We start from the raw sequence: 19548 nt of genomic DNA, 5'->3' as shown, positions 1-19548 counted from the left end.
AATCATCTCCTTATTGGGCTCAGTTTATGGGCTTCACTATTCAAGGCCCAATAAAAGAGAAAACTCTAGACTTCAGTCAATAACGTTGTTATGAAATTGTTATGGACTCAGGGGTCTTCGCTTGATGCTTTCTGCCGTCGTCTGCAGCTTGGTTCGTGATACACCTTTGTCCTTTCTTCCACTGCGCTGACCACCTGTGACGGCCTCTGCCGATTCTCTTACGCGTAGCGTTTTCTTTTGTCTGGATTGTTTCCGGTGGAGTGGGTGTGCCCAGCCCATTTCCTTGACCAAAAGAAAAAAAAGAAGAGCTCACTCTTTTTTGGCGGTAGAAGGAGCTTCTCAAGGTAATTCCTCAGCTAAAATTTAAACTTTTACTTCTTCCCTATTTTATATTTTTATATTCCTTAGTTTCATCCATTCTGCATTTTCTCTGTAAAGGTTTTTTTATAATTATTTTAATAAACAGTGTGCGCAGTATTTGGCTGGCTATTCGATGAAGTGGTATGATTTTGAGTTTCTTTTCATCCAAAAGTCGTAACCTTTTGGCTCGAGCTTTTCATTCTGGTAAGCGTTTCTTAAACCCAAGTTCTGGAGATATTGTTTTCAGAGCTATTTGTGTTAACTTGAAGCATAGGAGATGGAGTGTGTTGGAGCGACTATCCCCCAAGCTCACCAGCTCCTTGGTGAGCCGAGTTGTTTGCGAGTTCCAGAACTCGCCACAGTTGGCTTTAGATTTTTATAACTGGGTTGGAGGGTTGTTCCCTCACTCATTAGATTCCTGTTGCACTTTGGTTCATGTGCTGGTGAAGTCAAGAAGATTTGATGAGGCATTATTTCTTCTGAGAAACTTGATTACTGAAGAGGGCACTCCTCCATTGATGTTGTTGGAAGTATTGATAGAGAGTTATGGAAGATGTTGCTCTAGTATTGCGGCTTTTGATGCATTGGTGAGGGCTTGTACTCAGGTTGGGGATACTGAAGGTGCTTATGATGTCATCTATAATTTAAGGAGCCGGGGTTGTTTCATTACTATTCATGCTTGGAATAATTTCCTAAATCACTTGGTGCAATTGAATGAAATCGATAGGTTTTGGAATTTGTATAGAGGAATGGGTTCTTTTGGTTACATGGAAAATGTGAATACTTTTAATTTGGTTATCTATGCTCTGTGTAAGGAGTGCCGACTAGTGGAAGCTATTTCAGTGTTATATAGGATGATGAAGGGTGGAATTTTCCCCAATGTAGTCTCATTTAACATAATCATAGACGCGGCTTGCAAGATTGGCAACTTGGGTCTTTTCTTGAAACTTTTTAAAAAGATGACCATGATGTCAGGGGATTTTGTTTGGCCCAATTCTGTTACTTACAACTCCATAATCAACGGATTCTGCAAGAATGGGAAATTATTACTTGCAGAAGAGATGCTTCATAAAATGGTCAAGACAGGTATAGAGCCGAGTGTTCGAACATATGCTACTTTGATAGATGGTTATGCTAGGTGGGGAAGTTTGGAGGAGGCACTGAGGCTCTGTGATGTAATGGTGGAAAGGGGATTGGTCCCTAATAATGTTGTTTACAATTCGATTTTACATTGGTTTTATCGTGAAGGAAGTATTGAGGAAGCTTCTTTGCTACTAGCTGACATGATTGATAAGCATATATGCCCTGATCAGTACTCTTATGCAATCCTTACCAAAGGCCTTTGCAGAAATGGATATCTGACTGAAGCTCTTAAGCTTCATAGCCAGATTTTAGAACATAACCTAATACAGGATTCTTTTTCTCATAACATACTTCTTAACTATATATGCAAAAGGAAAAACATGGCGGTAGCCAAGCAACTATTGGGCAGCATGATTACCCGTGGCCTGGCTCCTGATGTTTATACATACGGAACTGTGATTGATGGATATTGTAAACTAGGTAACACAAACGACGCGCTTCAAATTTTTGATTGGATGATAAAGATGGATGAGAAGCCTAACTTGACAATATACAATTCTGTCATTAATGGTCTGTGTAAAATGGCCTCAATAGATGCTGTAGAATACATAGTTGATGAATTGCGAAAGAGAAGATTATTTGATGCAACGACCTTTAATACCTTAATTAGTGGATATTGCACTGGCGGACAGATTGATAAAGTGTTTAATTTGATTATCGAAATGAAGAGCTTGGGAATTTCTGCGAATAGAGTCACGTATAATACACTGATAAACCTTCTCTGCAAGTGTGGTTGCGAGGAAGAAGCAAAAGAATTGATGAAGATGATGATTGTCCAGGGTATTCATCCTGATTTTGTAACATACACTACACTTGTTACTCACTTCATCAAGACATGTAGTCCTAATGAGGTGATTGCATTGCATGACTACATGATTCTAAAGGGAGTAGTCCCTCACCAGAAAACATATGATACCGTTGTAGCACCACTTCTTTTAGAAGAAGGAAGAAAGAAAAAGTCATAATACATGTATAGCAGTGTAAAAGGTTGTTCGGTCTCACAGTTTGTCACTTTTCCATTTTTTTTTTTTAACATTAACAGATCATACCATTCATTCTTTGGTGTACCAACCACATTTCTGTCAATTCATGTTATTTCATTTTAATTTTGATGTCCTACATTAGCTTATCTTTTCTTAATTATATATTGTACACTGGAAGTGCATTTTGCTAATTTTTGATACATAAATTGATATGCAGCTTGATTTATTATGTATGATTTATAAATTAAAATATATTTTTTGAATAGTCTTAACAAACCAATTGAGGTAACATAGCTCTTATTGCTGGATTTTGATTCTTGAATAACGTCATTTTTTTTTTTAGCCATTCATTAATGTAAAGAGCCTTCTATATTTATGCGCTTAGCTGGAGGATTGTGAGCCAGTGAGCCACTGTATTTTCTATGGGAAAAATATATTTATATTCTTTGATGTTAGAAACTTAGAATATTTACTCGATAAAGTAGAATGTAACAATGATGAGGGATTTAAATAATTTATACAAGCATGATTCCTTTTTCATAAATTTATCAAAAAGAATAGGTCACATTTCAGATAATAAAATTATAGTATATGTTAATATAATTACCGCTAATAGCAGTTATTGCAACATTTAGACATTTTTAAAATAAGATAAAATTAGAGAAAAATAAAAATTAGCCAATAAGTAGTCAACATGCATTTTGGACGTACAGTTCTAAAAATTCGAGTGTGTAGTTTTTGGAAGTTTTAGATGTGCAAACTTTACATAAATAATTATAAACTAGTAAGTATGCATAATAGAATAAAATGACAGTTATAACTAACTCAGATATAATCACATTCTGAGATGTAGTAATTCTAAAAATAATCGCTGCATATTTATTTTTGACCTGGTAATAGTAGGAAAGCATAAATTGCTGAAAGCCTTTGAACAAAATTACACAGATCTCATGTAAACCAAAATAAGAGCACACCACATGTATTAACTAGTTGATTCTAGCTACTAGCTAGGTCTGGCTGTATTAATAAGAGTCAATTACACAGTATAACAAAATGATCATAATTCATAAGGTCATGCATGAGACAATTAACATAGGCTATTAAATGCACAACATACAAGCTTAACCTACTCTCTCTCTCTCTCTCTCTCTCTCTCTCTCTCTCTCAATTGAACAAGTCATTTAAAGATTAGATTTCACTTAATTTTTTTTCAAGTTAATTTAAGTGAATCTTTATGAAGCATAAAGTTTTAGTGCTAAATTTTAATTGTTTTTAATATTTGCATTTTTTTTATTTCAAACATCTTATTTTATTTAATTTTAGTTTTGTTAAAATTAATTTTTTCCCAACATATTCATTTTTCTATTATTATTTTCTTTTAAATAACAGCAACAATCATAATTATAGGAACCATAATGGTAATTAGTGTTTAATAGTAAAAATAATAGAAGAATAATAAAAGAAAAAAATAATATTCCGAAAAAAGATTTAAAGAATAAAAAATGTTTGAAAAAATATTTAATTTTAATTAAAATATAAAAATATGGCAATAAAATCTAGAAACAAAATAAAACTTAACCCAAAACTAACAAAAGGACAACAAAGAATAGTTTACCCATAAATTAATTCAAATAGGGAATTTGCTGGATTTCAGATGGTGAGGTCCCTATATTTTTTGTTTTGCATTCTTACAATTGTTTGTCTCTTTATTTAATAGGCTATAATGTTATATAACACATAACAGGTTTGGTTAAAAACCAAAAGCTGGCTGAAAATATACTCATACCTACAACCAAAGCTGCAGATCATGATGTTCCTGTAACTCCAGATGAGGTATTATTCCTTGTACTCTCATCTGCATCTATCTTTTCAATACAATTAGTTACAGTGAAAGACTAGTTTTAGAGACCAAAGGAATGAATAGGCAGATCAAATAATGTTGCACGAATAAGAAATAATAGGTAGATCTATCTTATTATGATGTTTTTTTCTTCCTTCTTTTTTTAAAAAAGACAGAGTCAATGTTTTTCTTCATGTGGATAAGATTATTTTCTTAAGAACCTAGTTCATATCATACAGTACATTTGCTTCTTGATACTAGTGAGGTTATGATTAATGATGGATAATATTTTTACTATTTTTTAATAGTTTTCTTTTATCTAACCTTCTCAATTCTTTTTATAATCTATTTCCCTTGCAGATTATAGAAAGGGGATTAATGACAAGAGCTGATTATGAGGAAGTCAGCAAAAAAGCTTTAAGTCTATTTGAATACGGTCAGGTAATTAAGCATTTTATCATGTCATTTGTAAATTTTGTGAACGAAAAAAAATAACAACATGCCTTCTCAATGTATCCCAAGACAGTAACGACACATTCTCAATGTATGTGCTATCTGTTATTTGGATTATAGAGATGAATAGATGGTGTACACTTATTTTTCAATGAAAATTTCTAACTTGTCCATGTATTTTTTTCAATAATGCCTTACTGGAACAAAAGTATAAATACCATCTCCTTGTGATGAGTGGAAAGCTTATCTTTATTATTGTTGTGATGCAATTTGACTTTTGACATTGGCTTGCTTTGATAAAATTTGAATTTCCAGCGTGTGGCTTCAGAACATGGCCTTATATTGGTTGACACAAAGTATGGATTTGGGAAGGCAGAGGACGGTTCAATTATGTTGACTGATAAGGTTCAGTGAATCCCTGATGTTTATTAGATTCTGAAATGCACTCCACACAATTTATGAATATAGAATAAGGTTTCATTTTTGAAAATTATAGGTGCACACTCCTGATCCAAGTAGATATTGGATTGCCAATTCTTATCTTGAGCGCTTTCAAAATGGTTTGGAGCCTGAAAATGTTGATAAGGTGCTCTATATATTTTATTTTTTTGCTTAAAGGTTTAGGAATATGTTAGCTTATTCTAAATTACTAGTTTTTGTTCTCTTCATTCATAAAATATGGACAATTAAATAATCTGTTGATTTTTAAAAAATAAATTTTTAGGAGTTCTTGAGGCTGTGGTTCAAAAATCACTGCAACCCTTATGAAGATGAGGTATTTTTATTTTATGCTTGTAATTAACTAGATGTATGCTTTAATAAGGTTTCAAATCACACTAACGAATCTTGTTCAGGTTCTTCCTGAAGCTCCTGAAGATCTTGTTTGCGAATTGTCTTGGCGGTATTTCTAAACTTCCTCCTTTTTTTCCACTTGATATGAGCTTCTTTGTGATAAATACACAGATAAATTGCCTATAGAATCATGTGTTTCCTTTGTAGTTTAGGGAATTTTTTTATCTTAATTTTTAAGGTTAAATAGGCATATTTTGAAGGATAGCAAAGCCATCCTTTTTTTTGGGTATTGATATCAAAGTCATCTTTATTCAATTAGTTTTCCTTTTGGATTAACAAATTAATTGAGAAGACAAAAAGATGGATGGAGATTCAGTGAACTTAATAGATTTGAAGTTTAGGGACTTTTTTTATCTTAATTTTTAAGGTTAAATAGGCATATTTTGAAGGATAGCAAAGCCATCCTTTTTTTTGGGTATTGATATCAAAGTCATCTTTATTCAATTAGTTTTCCTTTTGGATTAACAAATTAATTGAGAAGACAAAAAGATGGATGGAGATTCAGTGAAGTTAATAGGATTTTGGGGTAGTCCAGCTGTTCTAAGAGTGAAGTGGGCACTAGCAGTTAAAGGAATAGAGTGCCAATATGTGGAAGAAGATCTCAGCAACAAGAGTGACATGCTCCTTAAATACAACCCTGTCTACAAAAAGGTACCTGTTCTTGTGCACCAGGGTAAGCCCCTTGCTGAATCACTGCTCATTCTTGATTATATTGATGAGACTTGGAAGCAAAACCCTCTTCTTCCACATTCTCCTTATGAAAGGGCCTAGGTAAGATTCTGGTCCAAATTTGTTGATGACAAGGTAAGAGAGTTGCAACTCCATATTTAGTATCAATCATTTATAGAACTGAGAAAAATAGTTTTAGAGACTATTATGAATTATCAAATCCTCTGAATCATTTAGTTACTAAAAACATTAAAAGCATTTATTTTTAGTAAAGATATATTCAGACACAAAATATAGAATTTTTCTGTGTGTGCTATGAGAGCAGATAAATGCTCATACTCTTGACTATTTATTGTCTTAGTTTGATGTTAGTTTTTTTTTATTAATATTTTTATTTTACCTGTAATGCTTATGTGCAAGACAATTAATTAATGAGAGCAAGAATAATGATTTATTCTCCATACACTTAATAACAGAAAAGGAAATTCAAATTCAGTAAATAAAGCAGAGAGATCCAAGATTGAGATTGAAATAGAATTTCTTCAATTCTCCAATCCAAGATCCAAGACAAATATAATTGAAATTGAAAGCAATAAAACTGAGAGAAAGAGAAGTGAATTCTCCTTCCTCAAGACAAGAAATTAAAGTTCACTCAATAACAAAAGCTCTCCAAAAACTCTTATGAAAATTCCAAAAGGAAAGCTCCTCGAATGCTTGAATTCTATCCTATTTATACACTTTCTTCCAATGATCTTCAAGCCTTGAGTTGGGCCTTTGCTCTTGGTGGAATTGGGTTGAAAGAGGCCTTGGTTGATTGCTCTTGGAGTTTGGAGAAGAACCAAAGTGAACCAATTGAACCGGGTTTGAGTTTTGCAAAAGTTGGAGCTGAAGTTGGAGCTAAAGTTAGGGGTCTAACTTTGGCTCCAACTTTTCATAGCAGCCCACATAATTTGCTGCCATCAACGTTGGTGCCAATGTTAGGGGTCTAACTTTGACCCTAACGTTGGCCTTGCCTTGTGTGCTTGTGGCGCCAACGTTAGCCTCCAAGTTAGGGGGCTAACGTTGGCGCAAACGTTGGCCCTTCTCCCTTTGTAATTCATGTGCCAACGTTAGCCTCCAAGTTAGGGGGCTAACGTTGGGGCTAACTTTTGCTCCTCTTCCTTGAATATTTATGTGCCAACGTTAGCCTCCAAGTTAGGGGGCTAACGTTGGCGCAAACGTGGGATGGCCAGAGAGGAAATTTCAAGTTCCAATGTTAGCCTCCAAGTTAGGGGGCTAACGTTGGGGCTAACTTCTTGCTTCCTGGTTCAATTTCACTTATTCCATTGTCCTCTCTTCACTCCTAGCCATTCCTCTTTGCTTCAACCTTTCTCCAAGCTTTCTTCACCTATCATTAATCAACCAAACTCATCAAAGCTATGCTCAAAATCATGAGATATTCAATCTTTCATAATATGCAACAAATATAGCCTAAAACCTCATGAAATGACATGAATTCATATATGGTTAGTTCAATCAAGGGAAACATGAAAATCTACTCAATTCGCTTGCTTGTAGCTCAAGAAAGTGCATAATTCTAATGAAAACAAAAGAAAAAGACTAGCTAAAATAGGCTAGGATGACTTGTCATCACAACACCAAACTTAAAGCTTGCTTGTCCCCAAGCAAGAAATGATTTATTGAGAAGAAAAGATGAAATGGAAGAGGATGTTCATGCTAGCAGAGTATTATTGATAGCTCATGGGGTTTTGTGCGGATATGCAAATACTCACTTCTTATTGACTCCTAGGCCTAGAAAATCTCCTTCAAGCTTCAAGTAACATGCTGCTATGATCTCTCTTTATTCTTTTATCCTTGGTTATTACATTGTTCAAAAGCTTTATTTGAGTGTCATGTGTAGCAAGTTCATTTCCTTTTCTTTATACTTGACACATTATTCACTAAAGACACTTGGCTCACATTCCATCTTAGAACATTGATGCCCAGCACCTCTTTGGGCTACTAAATGCCTTGTAGTTAGGTTGCTCTTGATAGTGGACTTTCAGCTGATGATCCCAGGTTAGTTAACCCAAGTCACCAAGTGTTGATGCACTCCAAAGAGCTTACTAATCCAAGCAGATCCTCATACAAAGACACCACAGGCATATATTCTAAGGTTCAAGCTATTGGTGTCCAGCTTTGTTTCCTTTTTGTTTTTCTTTTGTTCTACCACTTTCTTTTTTTTTCTTTCTTTTTGTTTTTCTTTCTAACCAAGGATTTTTTTTCATTCGATTGAGATTCATAGACAGTAGCTACTTTCTACTTGAGAGGAGGTATCCTAGTGCTCTTTATTCACTAAAAGTGAGCTTATACAATCACACACATACCACCATTTACTTTTATTCTACTTCTATCTAACAGAGACTATCTTGCTTCATATTCAAACATTTCTTTTATTGAACTTAAAAATGCAGGGGACAAAACATGCTTCTAGTCAAGTGAAAGTAAACATACAAGCACACATAAAATAGCCTACTTATTCTAAAAGAAATTTGAATTCTGTTTGAAATAAATGACCACTTTAATAAGACATCAACCAAAAGTATTTCTCAATAGCAAAGGTCAAGTGTGGATACAACCTATTGGTTTGCATTTCCTTTGTTCTTCTTTTAGTTGTGCTCCTTTTTGAGTCTTGATGCATGGTACCTTCACTTGGTGGTTAACCTCCAGACTCAATTCCTTGCTACTTCTTTTGATTCAACAGGTTAACTCTGGGCAAATTCTTGTGTCCTTGCTAAAGGTTATGAAATTGAGACTAAACAAAATAGTTAAGTTGTTGAATAATCTGTTTGATTGTTTGGAACTAGCAATGTGCAGGAAGTTATAATATAATTTTAGATGAAGTTTTGGTGGAACACCAAACTTAGCATCCTGCATTCTCCCTTAGATTATCTTTGGTGTGCAACACCAAACTTAGCTCCTTGCAATACATAACAATTATCCAACACTCTTATTGAAAAAGTTATGAAAAGAAAACTACCTCGGGTTGGGTTGCCTCCCAACAAGCGCTCTTTTATTGTCACTAGCTTGACATCTTTCAATGCTTTTTAAGAGGGCTGTAGGTATTGAACTTCTTTTTCCTTATCCCACTGTCCTTCCAAGTACAGCTTTGCTCTGTGACCATTTGCTGTGAATCGATTCTTTGTTGCTTCATCTAGCAGTTCAATGCTCCCATAAGGAAAAACCTTTGTCACCAAGTATGGACCAGTCCACCTTGACTTCAGTTTGCCAGGAAAAATCTTTAGCCTTGAATTATACAGGAGCACTTGCTGTCCTGGCTTGAATTCCTTCTTTGTGATTTTTTTGTCATGCCATCTCTTAGCTTTTTCCTTGTATATCTTAGCACTCTCATAGGCCTCTATCCTGAATTCATCTAACTCATTTAATTGCAGCAACCTTTTTTCTCCTGCAGCTTGAGAATCAAGGTTGAGGAATTTAGTGGCCCAAAAAGCTCTGTGTTCAAGCTCTACAGGAAGGTGGCAGGATTTGCCATATAATAGCTGAAAAGGTGACTTGCCAATAGGAGTTTTGAAAGCTGTCCTGTATGCCCATAATGCATCTTCTAGCTTCCTAGCCCAATCTTTTCTTGTACTCCCCACTGTTTTCTCTAGGATCTTCTTTAACTCCCTGTTTGCTAGTTCAGCCTGGCCGTTAGTCTGAGGGTGGTAAGGTGTAGCTACTTTATGGATTACTCCATATTTGTGGAGGAGCTTCTCCATCTGTTTGTTGCAAAAGTGACTCCCACCATCACTGATAAGACCCTTGGGCACTCCATATCTTGTGAAAATGTGCTTTTTAAGGAATTGGAGGACAATCTGTGCATCACAAGTGGTAGTAGCTATGGCTTCCACCCACTTTGAGACATATTCTACTGCGACCAAGATATATTTGAAAGAATAGGAAGGGGGAAAAGGCCCCATGAAATCAATTCCCCACAGATCAAATAATTCCAGTTCCAAGATGAAATTTTGAGGCATCTCATTCCTTCTTGTTAATCCCCCTGCTTTCTGGCATTCATTACATTGGTGGACATATTCTCTGGCATCCTTGAAAATAGTTGGCCAATAGAAGCCGCTCTGCAATATTTTTGCAGCTGTCTTCTCTGGGCCAAAGTGTCCACCATAAGCTGAACCATGACAGTGCCACAGGATATCCCTCATTTCACTCTCAGGGACACATCTTCTAATTACTCCATCAGAACATCTCTTGAACAGGAAGGGTTCATCCTATAAGAATTTCTTCCCCTCATTGATTAATCTCTTCACTTGTTGCTTGGAAAAGTCTTGAGGTATCTTTCTTCCCACTTTGTAGTTTGCTATGTCAGCAAACCAAGGTGCTTGCTGAATCTGCAAAAGGTACTCGTCTGGGAAGCTTTCGTTAATGGGCTGAGATGCTTGTTGAATTGTTTCATGTGGTAACCTCGACAAATGGTCAGCAACCCAGTTTTCAGTGCCCTTCCTGTCTCTTATCTCAATGTCAAATTCTTGTAAGAGCAATATCCACCTGATAAGTCTTGGTTTAGCATCCTGTTTTGACATCAAATACTTTAGTGCAGCATGATCGGTATAAACCACAACTTTGGATCCTACTAGATATGATCTAAACTTATCAAATGCATAGACTACAACTAGCAAATCTTTCTCTGTTGTGGTGTAATTTCTTTGGGCCTCATTCAACACTTTGCTTGCATAGTATATGACATGATGCAAATTTCCCTTCTTTTGCCCAAGTACAGCACCGATTGCAAGGTCACTTGCATCACACATGAGTTCAAAAGGCAATTCCCAATCTGGAGGTGTGATGATTGGTGCTGTTGTGAGTCTATTTTTTAAAGTTTCAAAGGCATGCTGGCAGTTTTCATCAAAAACAAAAGGGTTATCAAGCATTAACAAATTACTCAAAGGTTTGGCTATTTTTGAAAAGTCTTTGATAAACCTTCTGTAAAATCCGGCATGCCCCAAAAAACTTCTAACAGATTTCACATTAATTGGTGGAGGGAGTTTTTCTATGATCTCAACTTTTGCCTTATCAACCTCTATCCCTTTTCTTGAAACTTTATGGCCAAGAACAATTCCTTCGGGTACCATAAAGTGGCATTTTTCCCAGTTCAAAACTAAATTAGTTTCTTGGCATCGTTTTAAGACAAGGGTTAAATGGTTTAGGCAAGCGTTGAAATTATCACCAAAAACAGAGAAGTCGTCCATGAAGACTTCTAAAAACTTTTCGACCATATCAGAGAAAATGGAGAGCATACACCTTTGAAATGTGGCCGGGGCGTTGCAAAGCCCAAAGGGCATCCTCCGATACGCAAAAACTCCAAATGGACATGTAAAGGCAGTTTTCTCTTGGTCCTTGGGGTCCACCGCGATTTGATTATACCCAGAATATCCATCCAAAAAGCAATAATAGGCATGGCCGGCCAACCTTTCCAGCATCTGATCAATGAATGGGAGAGGGAAATGATCCTTCCTGGTGGCATCATTCAATCTTCTATAGTCTATGCACATCCTCCACCCAGTCACTGTTCTAGTAGGGATCAACTCATTCTTCTCATTGGTGATGACCGTCATTCCTCCTTTCTTTGGTACAACTTGAACCGGGCTCACCCATGGGCTGTCAGATATTGGGAAGATTATCCCTGCATTCCACAACTTCATTACTTCCTTCCGGACAACTTCCTTCATTGTGGGGTTCAGCCTTCTTTGCGGTTGAACTACTGGTTTGGAATTATCTTCCAAGAGGATCTTATGCATACATACTGTAGGGCTGATTCCCTTCAAGTCATCAATGGTCCATCCTAAAGCATCTTTGTGAGCTCTGAGTACGTCCAGAAGTTCTCCTTCTTCCTTCTTTGTCAGGGATGAACTAATGATTACTGGGAGGCTCTCCGATGTGCCAAGGAATGCATATTTGAGATGGGTGGGTAGAGGTTTCAGTTCTTGTTTTCGTACATCTTCCTTCTTATCTTGTCTTTCATCTTGCTTAGTAGAGGTCTCAGCCACTTGTTCCTCTGTTGCCCCTTGATTTCCTTCTTGCTTTTGAAAATTTTCTTCCAATATTTCTTCCACCAAACTGTCTATCATATCCACTCTTACGTAATCCTCTTGCTCAGGAGCGTTTTGCATTGATTTGAACACATTTATGACCATTTGTTCATTATGGACCCTGAAGATCATTTCCCCTTTTTCTACATCAATGATGGCCCTTGCTGTGTGTAGGAAAGGCCTTCCCAGAATGATTGAGCTGTTTCCCTCTTCTTCAGTATCCAAAATTACAAAATCTGCTGGGAAAATAAACTCCCCAACCTTTACCAATAGATTTTCCACAATTCCCGTGGGTGTTTTGATTGATCTGTCGGCCATAACTAATGACATCCTGGTGGGTTTAAGCTCTTCTATAGCAAGTTTTCTCATCATTGAGAGAGGCATTAAGTTGATGCTGGCACCAAGGTCACATAAAGCCTTGTTGAGAATTACTCTGCCAATGGTGCATGAGACCACAAAGCTTCCAGGATCCTTGAGTTTTGGTGGAATGCCCCTTTGAATCAAATCACTGCATTCCTCGGTGAGTAACACGGTTTCTTTCTCAAGCCAACTTCTTTTCTTGTTGATAAGCTCCTTCAAGAACTTGGCATACAGAGGCATTTGCTCCAGTGCTTCGGCCAAGGGAATATTGATTTCTAGCTTCTTGAAAGTCTCAAGGAACTTGTGAAAATGCTGGTCCTTGGTTTCTTTGTTAAACCTCTGGGGGTATGGTAGTGGAGGTACAAATGTTTTCTCTCCTTGTTGCTTTTGATTCTTGGTTGGCTTTTCAATTGCTTCATTCTCCTTTTTTTGGATTTTTGGTTGTTTCTCCTCTGCTTGAGTTTGCTTTGAGGCTTCCTTGCTTGCCATTTCATCATCGTCCTTGGTTTCCTCTGTGTGTGTTGGCTCTTCCTCTTCCATTGGTCTCTTGCTGCTTTCTACTTGCTTCTTAGTGGTGTCATTGTTGCTCATCAATGTTCTCCCACTCCTCAATTGTATTGCTTTGCATTCCTCCTTGGGATTTGGGATTGTGTCACTGGGCAGTGAGCTTGAAGGCCTCTCAATAGAAATCTGCTTGGAGATTTGTCCCATCTGTCTCTCTAGGCTTTTCAGAGAGGCTTCCTGATTCTTGGTTACCATTTCCTGGTGTTTCATCATTTTTTCTATCATGGCCTCCAAGTTAGTGATTCTTTGGGCTTCAGGTGATACTTGAGGTGGGTTATGAGATGTGAGTGGTGGATGGTAGGCATTTTGGGTGGTGGGTTGGTTATGAGATTGGTATTGGTTGGGATTGGGGTAGTTGTTTTGAGGTTTTCTGTAGGGGTTTTGGTTAGTCTGCTGCTGCTGGTTGTGGTTTTGGTTGCTTCTTGGGTTGTTTTGGTTTGAGCTCCTCTGCCATGGTTGTTGGTTTTGGGTATGATTATCTCCCCATCTGAGGTTTGGGTGATTCTTCCAGGATGGGTTGTATGTATCACCATACACCTCATTTGGTCCTTGGTTGTGCATATACTGTACTTGCTCTTGTGGTTGTTCTTCTTGAGTTTCTTCACTCTGTCCCCATGTGGTTGATGGTTGACTGGTGTTAACTGCTGCAACTTGGAGGCTATCAATCCTCTTGGTCATTTGCTCAAACTGTTGTTGAATTTGCTGCTGTATTAATTTGTTTTGAGCCAGGATTGAATCCACTCCTTCTAGCTCCATTACTCCTCTCCTTTGTGATGGTTGGCGGCCTCTTTGGTGAGCAAAGAAATATTGGTTGTTGGACACCATATCAATGAGTTCTTGAGCCTCTTCTGCAGTTTTCATGAGTTGTAAGGACCCTCCGGCTGAATGATCCAAAGCTTCCTGGGATTTCAGAGTTAGGCCTTCATAGAAGTTCTGCAGCTTCTCCCACTCATTAAACATGGCAGGAGGACATTTCCTGATCAGAGCCTTGTATCTCTCCCATGCCTCATAGATGGGTTCAGCCTCCATTTGTGTAAATGTTTGTACCTCAGCCTTTAACCTTATAATCCTCTGAGGTGGATAGAACTTGGCAAGAAACTTGGTTACCAAATCATCCCAGTTGTTGATGCTATCCCTTGGAAAAGATTCCAACCATTGAGTGGCCTTGTCCCTGAGAGAAAATGGGAATAGCATCAGCTTGTAACTGTCAGGAGGCACACCATTAGTTTTGACAATGTTGCATATCCTCAAGAAAGTGGATAAGTGTTGATGCGGGTCTTCAAGTGGTCCTCCACCAAATGAGCAATTGTTCTGAACCAGAGTGATGAGTTGTGGCTTGAGTTCAAAATTGTTAGCATTGACATTTGGAGCTAAGATGCTGCTTCCACAATGTCTAGGATTTGCAAAGGTATAGGAGGCCAAAACTCTCCTCTGGGGTGGGTTGTTATTGTTGTTGTCTGCTCCACCAGGTGGATTTGTTGAATGTTCCTCCATATCTTGGAATTCCTCTTCTGATTCCTCTTCTCCAACTATGTTTTTCCCTCTTTCAGCCCTTCTTAATCTCCTGAGAGTTCGTTCGTCTTGTTCATGAAAGGTTGGAGTAACTCTTCTTGTCCCTGACATGCAAACAAGACATATAACTCAACAATGGAACACACAGTGATACTCTTCAGTGTCCCTGACATGCAAACAAGACATATAACTCAACAATGAAACACACAGTGATACTCTTCAGTGTAGTCAGTAGAGACAAAACTTCAAACAGTTAGCGTGTTAGTTAACAATTAAAGAAAAAGTGCTTGATCTAAACTACCACCTCACCTAATCATTGTCAATCTAATCAATCCCCGACAACGGCGCCAAAAACTTGATGAGTTATTTTGGTGAAAAATAAATTTCTCCCAAAACACACGAATCTAACCGGCAAGTGTACCGGGTCGTATCAAGTAATAAAAACTCACGGGAGTGAGGTCGATCCCACAGGGATTGAAGGATTGAGCAATTTTAGCTTAGTGGTTAATTTAGTCAAGCGAATCAAGATTTGGTTGAGTGTTTTGTGACTTGCAGAAATTAAATTGCATGGAAGTAAAGAGAACAGGGAATTAAAGTGCTGAATCTTAAAGAACAAGAAATTAAATGGCAGAAACTTAAAGTGCAAGAAATGTAAATGGCTGGAAATGTAAAGGGGATTGGGGATTGGATTTGCAGAATTTAAACAAAGGAAATTTTCAAAAATGAGGTTTTGTTGTAAAATGGTGGTTTCTTGAAAACAGTCTCATTTTTCGAAATGTAACCCAAACCTGGCCGGTTTGAACTCATATCAGTTCTTGGTAAAGGTTCAGTTTTACTTGTGTATACTTCATCAAATTTTTCTTCAAAAGTTGAAACATATCCTGTTCCAAGGGTTACCTGAAACTGGAGGTTGATCTTGGGTGAGATCTTCTGTACTGGTCGGTGCTGACGTGTCCGGCTGGTAAGTGGCGGCCAGAGCTGTCATGTCCGACTTGTTGGACTGACTGCACTGCTGATCCTTTGTCACCGGAGGGTGGGGGTACCTGAAAGAGACTTCGATGCTTAAGTTAGCATGGGTATTAAACAGGTTTTATGTAGAATCAGAGTATGAGTTATACCTGGGTGCTCCAGTATATTTATAGTAGTGTGGGCTGACCTTTCCGATAAGGTAAGTTAGTTATCTTATCTTATCTTATCTTATTTTGAGTGAAGTCAGCTTATCTTCAAGGGAACTGCCTTATCTCTATAGGCTTTGGATTGCCTTTGGATTTGGGTCGTGTTCCTCTATTTGGGCCCTTTACTGGGGCCGAGCTCTTTGAGAAGAGGTCGGCTAGTCGAACCTGAAGAGGTCGGTCGCCATGTCGCTAAATATCCCAGGTCGGACAGCTCGACCCAGGGTATGAACAGTGCCCCTGCTTGAGCTCGGTCTTCTTTTTTGAGGTCGAGTCCTTGACTTCGGTCCTTCTCTAGCGAAGCCGAACTCAAGCATTTTAGTCGATTTTTTCCTTCTGTAGAATCTTTTAAATGTAGAACGTTTTTCTTTAAAAGCGCCCGCTTTTATATCAGCGCTTTTGGAAACGTATGAGGGTTTAATACTTTCATTAATTAGCATTAATTGCCCCGTTTTCCTTTGAAGCTTTATTTTGATTTTTGAAAACCCAGAAACGGTTTCTCTTCTTTGGTCTTTTGTAACTTCTTCACATTTTCTTCCTTTGTTCTCTCGCTCTCTGTTTCTTGCCCTTGTTTCTGCTTTTTCTTGCGTTGCGGCGTCGCTCGGCGAATTTTCTGGGCAGCTTCCATTTTTATGCCTCCTTCTTTCCTTCGAAGCTTCTTCCTTCTCCAGGTGAGTTCCATTCGTATTTTCTTTCTCTTTCGCTACTTTGGCTTTGTGATCAAGTTTTGATTTTGCTTTAGAGAAAGTTTGGATCTTTCTGTTTTGTCGCACCTAATTGTTATGTGTTCTAAGAGTTCCTTCATCTTCTGTAAGATCCTTTTTGCCTTTCCTGTTACTTGATGCCTTTTAGGGCTTTTGCATGTTCTGTTATTTCTGTCTGATACCAATAACCGGAGAATCTGCATCTTTTTCTCATTTTGTTTGAAGATTGCTTTTGTCTGATTCTGAAAAAGGTTGCATCTTTGGTGGTTTCTTCTTGTCGTGCCTTGATGTTTAGGGATGCACTCTTGCTGTTTGCCGTCTTCTTTTCTTGTTTGAGAGGTGCTGGGATGCGAGTTATAGATTTTTTCCTGAGAACCTTGCTTTGTTACTGCCTCCAAAGGATGCCCCAAGATTTTTGGTTTGGGTCTTGGGGTTTTCCTTTTCTGCTTGTTTGACTGTATTGTTTTGATTGAGTTGTTTTATCCCTTGTCTGAGATATTTTTAGTAATCCCCTCTCTTTTTCTTATTTGTAGGATTAGTTGGCCTCATGTCTTCTCGCAATAACATTGTCGAGATGTCTTCCAGAGTTCCCGAGGGGATGTCCGATTGGCTGGACTCCCTTGTCTTGATGTGTGTTTCTGTTGTGGATGCTGAATTTTGCATAAAGCTGAGGAAGCGTCATAGGATTTGTGGTAACAATGCCTAGGAGAGGGATTACGAGCTTGTTGCTCCTGATTCTGATGAGAGGGTCTGTTTTCCGACCTCCATCGAGGGGGAGCGTCCCTTCTTCTATGCCTATGAACATTTCTTCAGCCAAATGGACATTACTTTTCCTTTTACTGCTTTTGAGACCGATCTGTTGTGGTCGTGTAATATTGCCCCATCACAGCTTCACCCGAATTCCTGGGGCTTTATCAAAATTTTTCAGCTACTTTGCCAAGAGTTAGGTGTAACGCCTTCTCAGACTATCTTCCTTTATCTGTTTGTTTCTGCCAAGCCTGGTGGTTCTTCGAAAAAAAAACTTCCTGGGTTTCTTTCAGGTCTGCCCAGGGCCATAAAGTGTTTGCTATGTATGATGAATCCTTTAAGGATTTCAAGAATTACTTTTTCAAAGTTCGTGCTGTCGAGGGGCTCGTCCCTTTTTTCTTGATGAAAATGATGAGCCCTCTTTTCCTCTGGAGTGGCAGAAGGATGCGAGAGTGTCTCGCTATACTTGGGAGATGCTTGACGATGTTGAGCGTGCCTTTGTTGTTGTCCTTGAGGATTTATGGGGGGCACCACCCCATCTTGATACCAAAAGGTTTTTAAATGACCTATCCCTGGTCCGGGCTGTTTTGGGTATTTGCCTGACTTGTTTCTATGCTTGTTTCTTAGTTTGACTTCCTTATCTTGTGATTGTAACCTTTTACTGTGGCTGATTTTGCAGAGATGTCAAAAAACAATGACTCCATGAAGGCCTTCAAGAGGGCAAAGAAGGCGACTGCTGCTCAAAATATTTCGGCCAAGGCGACCGGGGAAGGATCCTCCCAAGTGCAAGTGAAACCGCCTGTGCCGAGTTCTCCTGGCCCGAGGAAAGTGATCCACACTCCTCGAGTTCATCTGGCTGACCCTCCACCGACTTCTGCCTCTAGCTCTGGTGCTCCTCCCAACAAGAAACAAAAAATAGCTGAGCCTTTCAACCTTGATGCTCCTGACCTTAATGCAATTGAATTTGTGGATCAGCAAATCGGTCCCTACGGTGTCCTTCCTATGGACGATGTGTCGCTCCTTCGCCATCTGGACTTTATAACTCGAAGTAGTGTTAGAATGGTGTATATGGGGGCTGCCCTATACCGGACTGCTCAAAATGTTCCTCTCCATGCCACCAAAGCCTTTATGGAGGAGGCTAAACAGGAGTTTGATCGTATGAAGGGCCTGAAGGAAGAGCTTGAGGTAAAGGTAGCCAAGTTGGAGAAGGATTTGGAGAATGAGAAGGCAAGTTCCATCTCTCTGGCGGTTTCTGTGAGGCTGGCCGAGGACACGGCTATGAGACATAAGGACAGTTATGTGACATCTTATCGGGAGGTGATGCGCCTGAGGGAGGAGTTGGAGAATGCCCGAGCTGATTACTCCGAGCTCCAAGGTCATCTTGTTGGCAGTGTAACTGCTGCCTATGAGAACCTGAAAGAGCAGGTTCGGATTATTGCTCCCGAGGCCGATCTCACTCTCTTCAGCCTGGATAACGTTGTTAGGGATGGTAAGATTGTCCCTGATGATGAGGATGATGATGATGTCGAACCGTTCCCTGTGCCTTCTGCCAAGGTGTCAGCTCCTACTGTTCCTCCTGCCGAGGTCGGCCCTCCTGCTTCTGATCCTGACTACCAGATTTTAAACCGGGATGATGGTACGGTAGATGCTGTGCCTATTCAGACTCGCCCTCCTTCTCCTTATCCTAATGCTGCCAAGAAGGCTCCCGATGTTTGTTGATTTCTCTCTGGATATTTGTGCAGCTGGCCCGGCTTGTGGACTCTTAAACTTTTATTGTTTTGCCGACACTTTCTAGTTGCTTGTCTAGTAACTTTTAAAAAACAAAAGTAGCTTGCTAGCTTTTTGAGGTAAATTTTGGTGGCCTCTGAAGCTTTATAACTTTGTAGATTATATCATGCTTTTTTGCGCTTAACTTGGTATCTCTTCTGGTTTCTGAGAGTGTTGGAACCTTGCGGCTTGGCCTCTTTGGATTGCTTTGTACTTTATACTTTGTAGCTTGGATCCTTTGAGGTTGTGGCTGTGTGTGTCCAATTTGTTTTTCGGTTTTCTCGATCCATAACCGATTTCTTCAAGTTGGTCCTCTAAGTTATTTTGGTAGTCCTCTTT

At 38.7% G+C, this 19548-nt stretch overlaps 2 protein-coding genes across 2 annotated transcripts in view; both read left to right on the top strand.

Moving 5' to 3' along the window:
• LOC107613496 (pentatricopeptide repeat-containing protein At1g11710, mitochondrial-like) lies at nucleotides 111-2782 on the top strand. The gene is made up of 2 exons (XM_016315520.2): nucleotides 111-344; nucleotides 467-2782. Exon 2 carries the CDS (start codon nucleotides 504-506, stop codon nucleotides 2466-2468), a length of 1965 nt encoding a protein of 654 aa, XP_016171006.1. The 5' UTR covers nucleotides 111-344; nucleotides 467-503; the 3' UTR covers nucleotides 2469-2782.
• The window catches only part of LOC107619864 (phosphoribosylaminoimidazole-succinocarboxamide synthase, chloroplastic-like), a 55629-nt gene continuing 38552 nt past the window's right edge, over nucleotides 2472-19548 (top strand). Inside the window, exons 1-7 of the mRNA XM_021111966.1 lie at nucleotides 2472-2490; nucleotides 4231-4319; nucleotides 4687-4767; nucleotides 5095-5184; nucleotides 5276-5365; nucleotides 5504-5554; nucleotides 5634-5680. Of these exons, the coding sequence (XP_020967625.1) occupies nucleotides 2472-2490; nucleotides 4231-4319; nucleotides 4687-4767; nucleotides 5095-5184; nucleotides 5276-5365; nucleotides 5504-5554; nucleotides 5634-5680 (467 nt within the window). The remainder of the gene's footprint in view (nucleotides 2491-4230; nucleotides 4320-4686; nucleotides 4768-5094; nucleotides 5185-5275; nucleotides 5366-5503; nucleotides 5555-5633; nucleotides 5681-19548) is intronic.

Source organism: Arachis ipaensis, chromosome B01, assembly GCF_000816755.2.
Source record: "Arachis ipaensis cultivar K30076 chromosome B01, Araip1.1, whole genome shotgun sequence".
Taxonomy (NCBI): domain Eukaryota; kingdom Viridiplantae; phylum Streptophyta; class Magnoliopsida; order Fabales; family Fabaceae; genus Arachis; species Arachis ipaensis.
Note: the sequence above shows the minus strand (reverse complement) of the source record. Positions and strands in the feature narration are given on the sequence as shown.

Excerpts from the sequence above, each read along its gene's own strand:
- LOC107613496 (XM_016315520.2), top strand. The coding sequence starts at position 504 with ATGATTTTGAGTTTCTTTTCATCCAAAAGTCGTAACCTTTTGGCTCGA.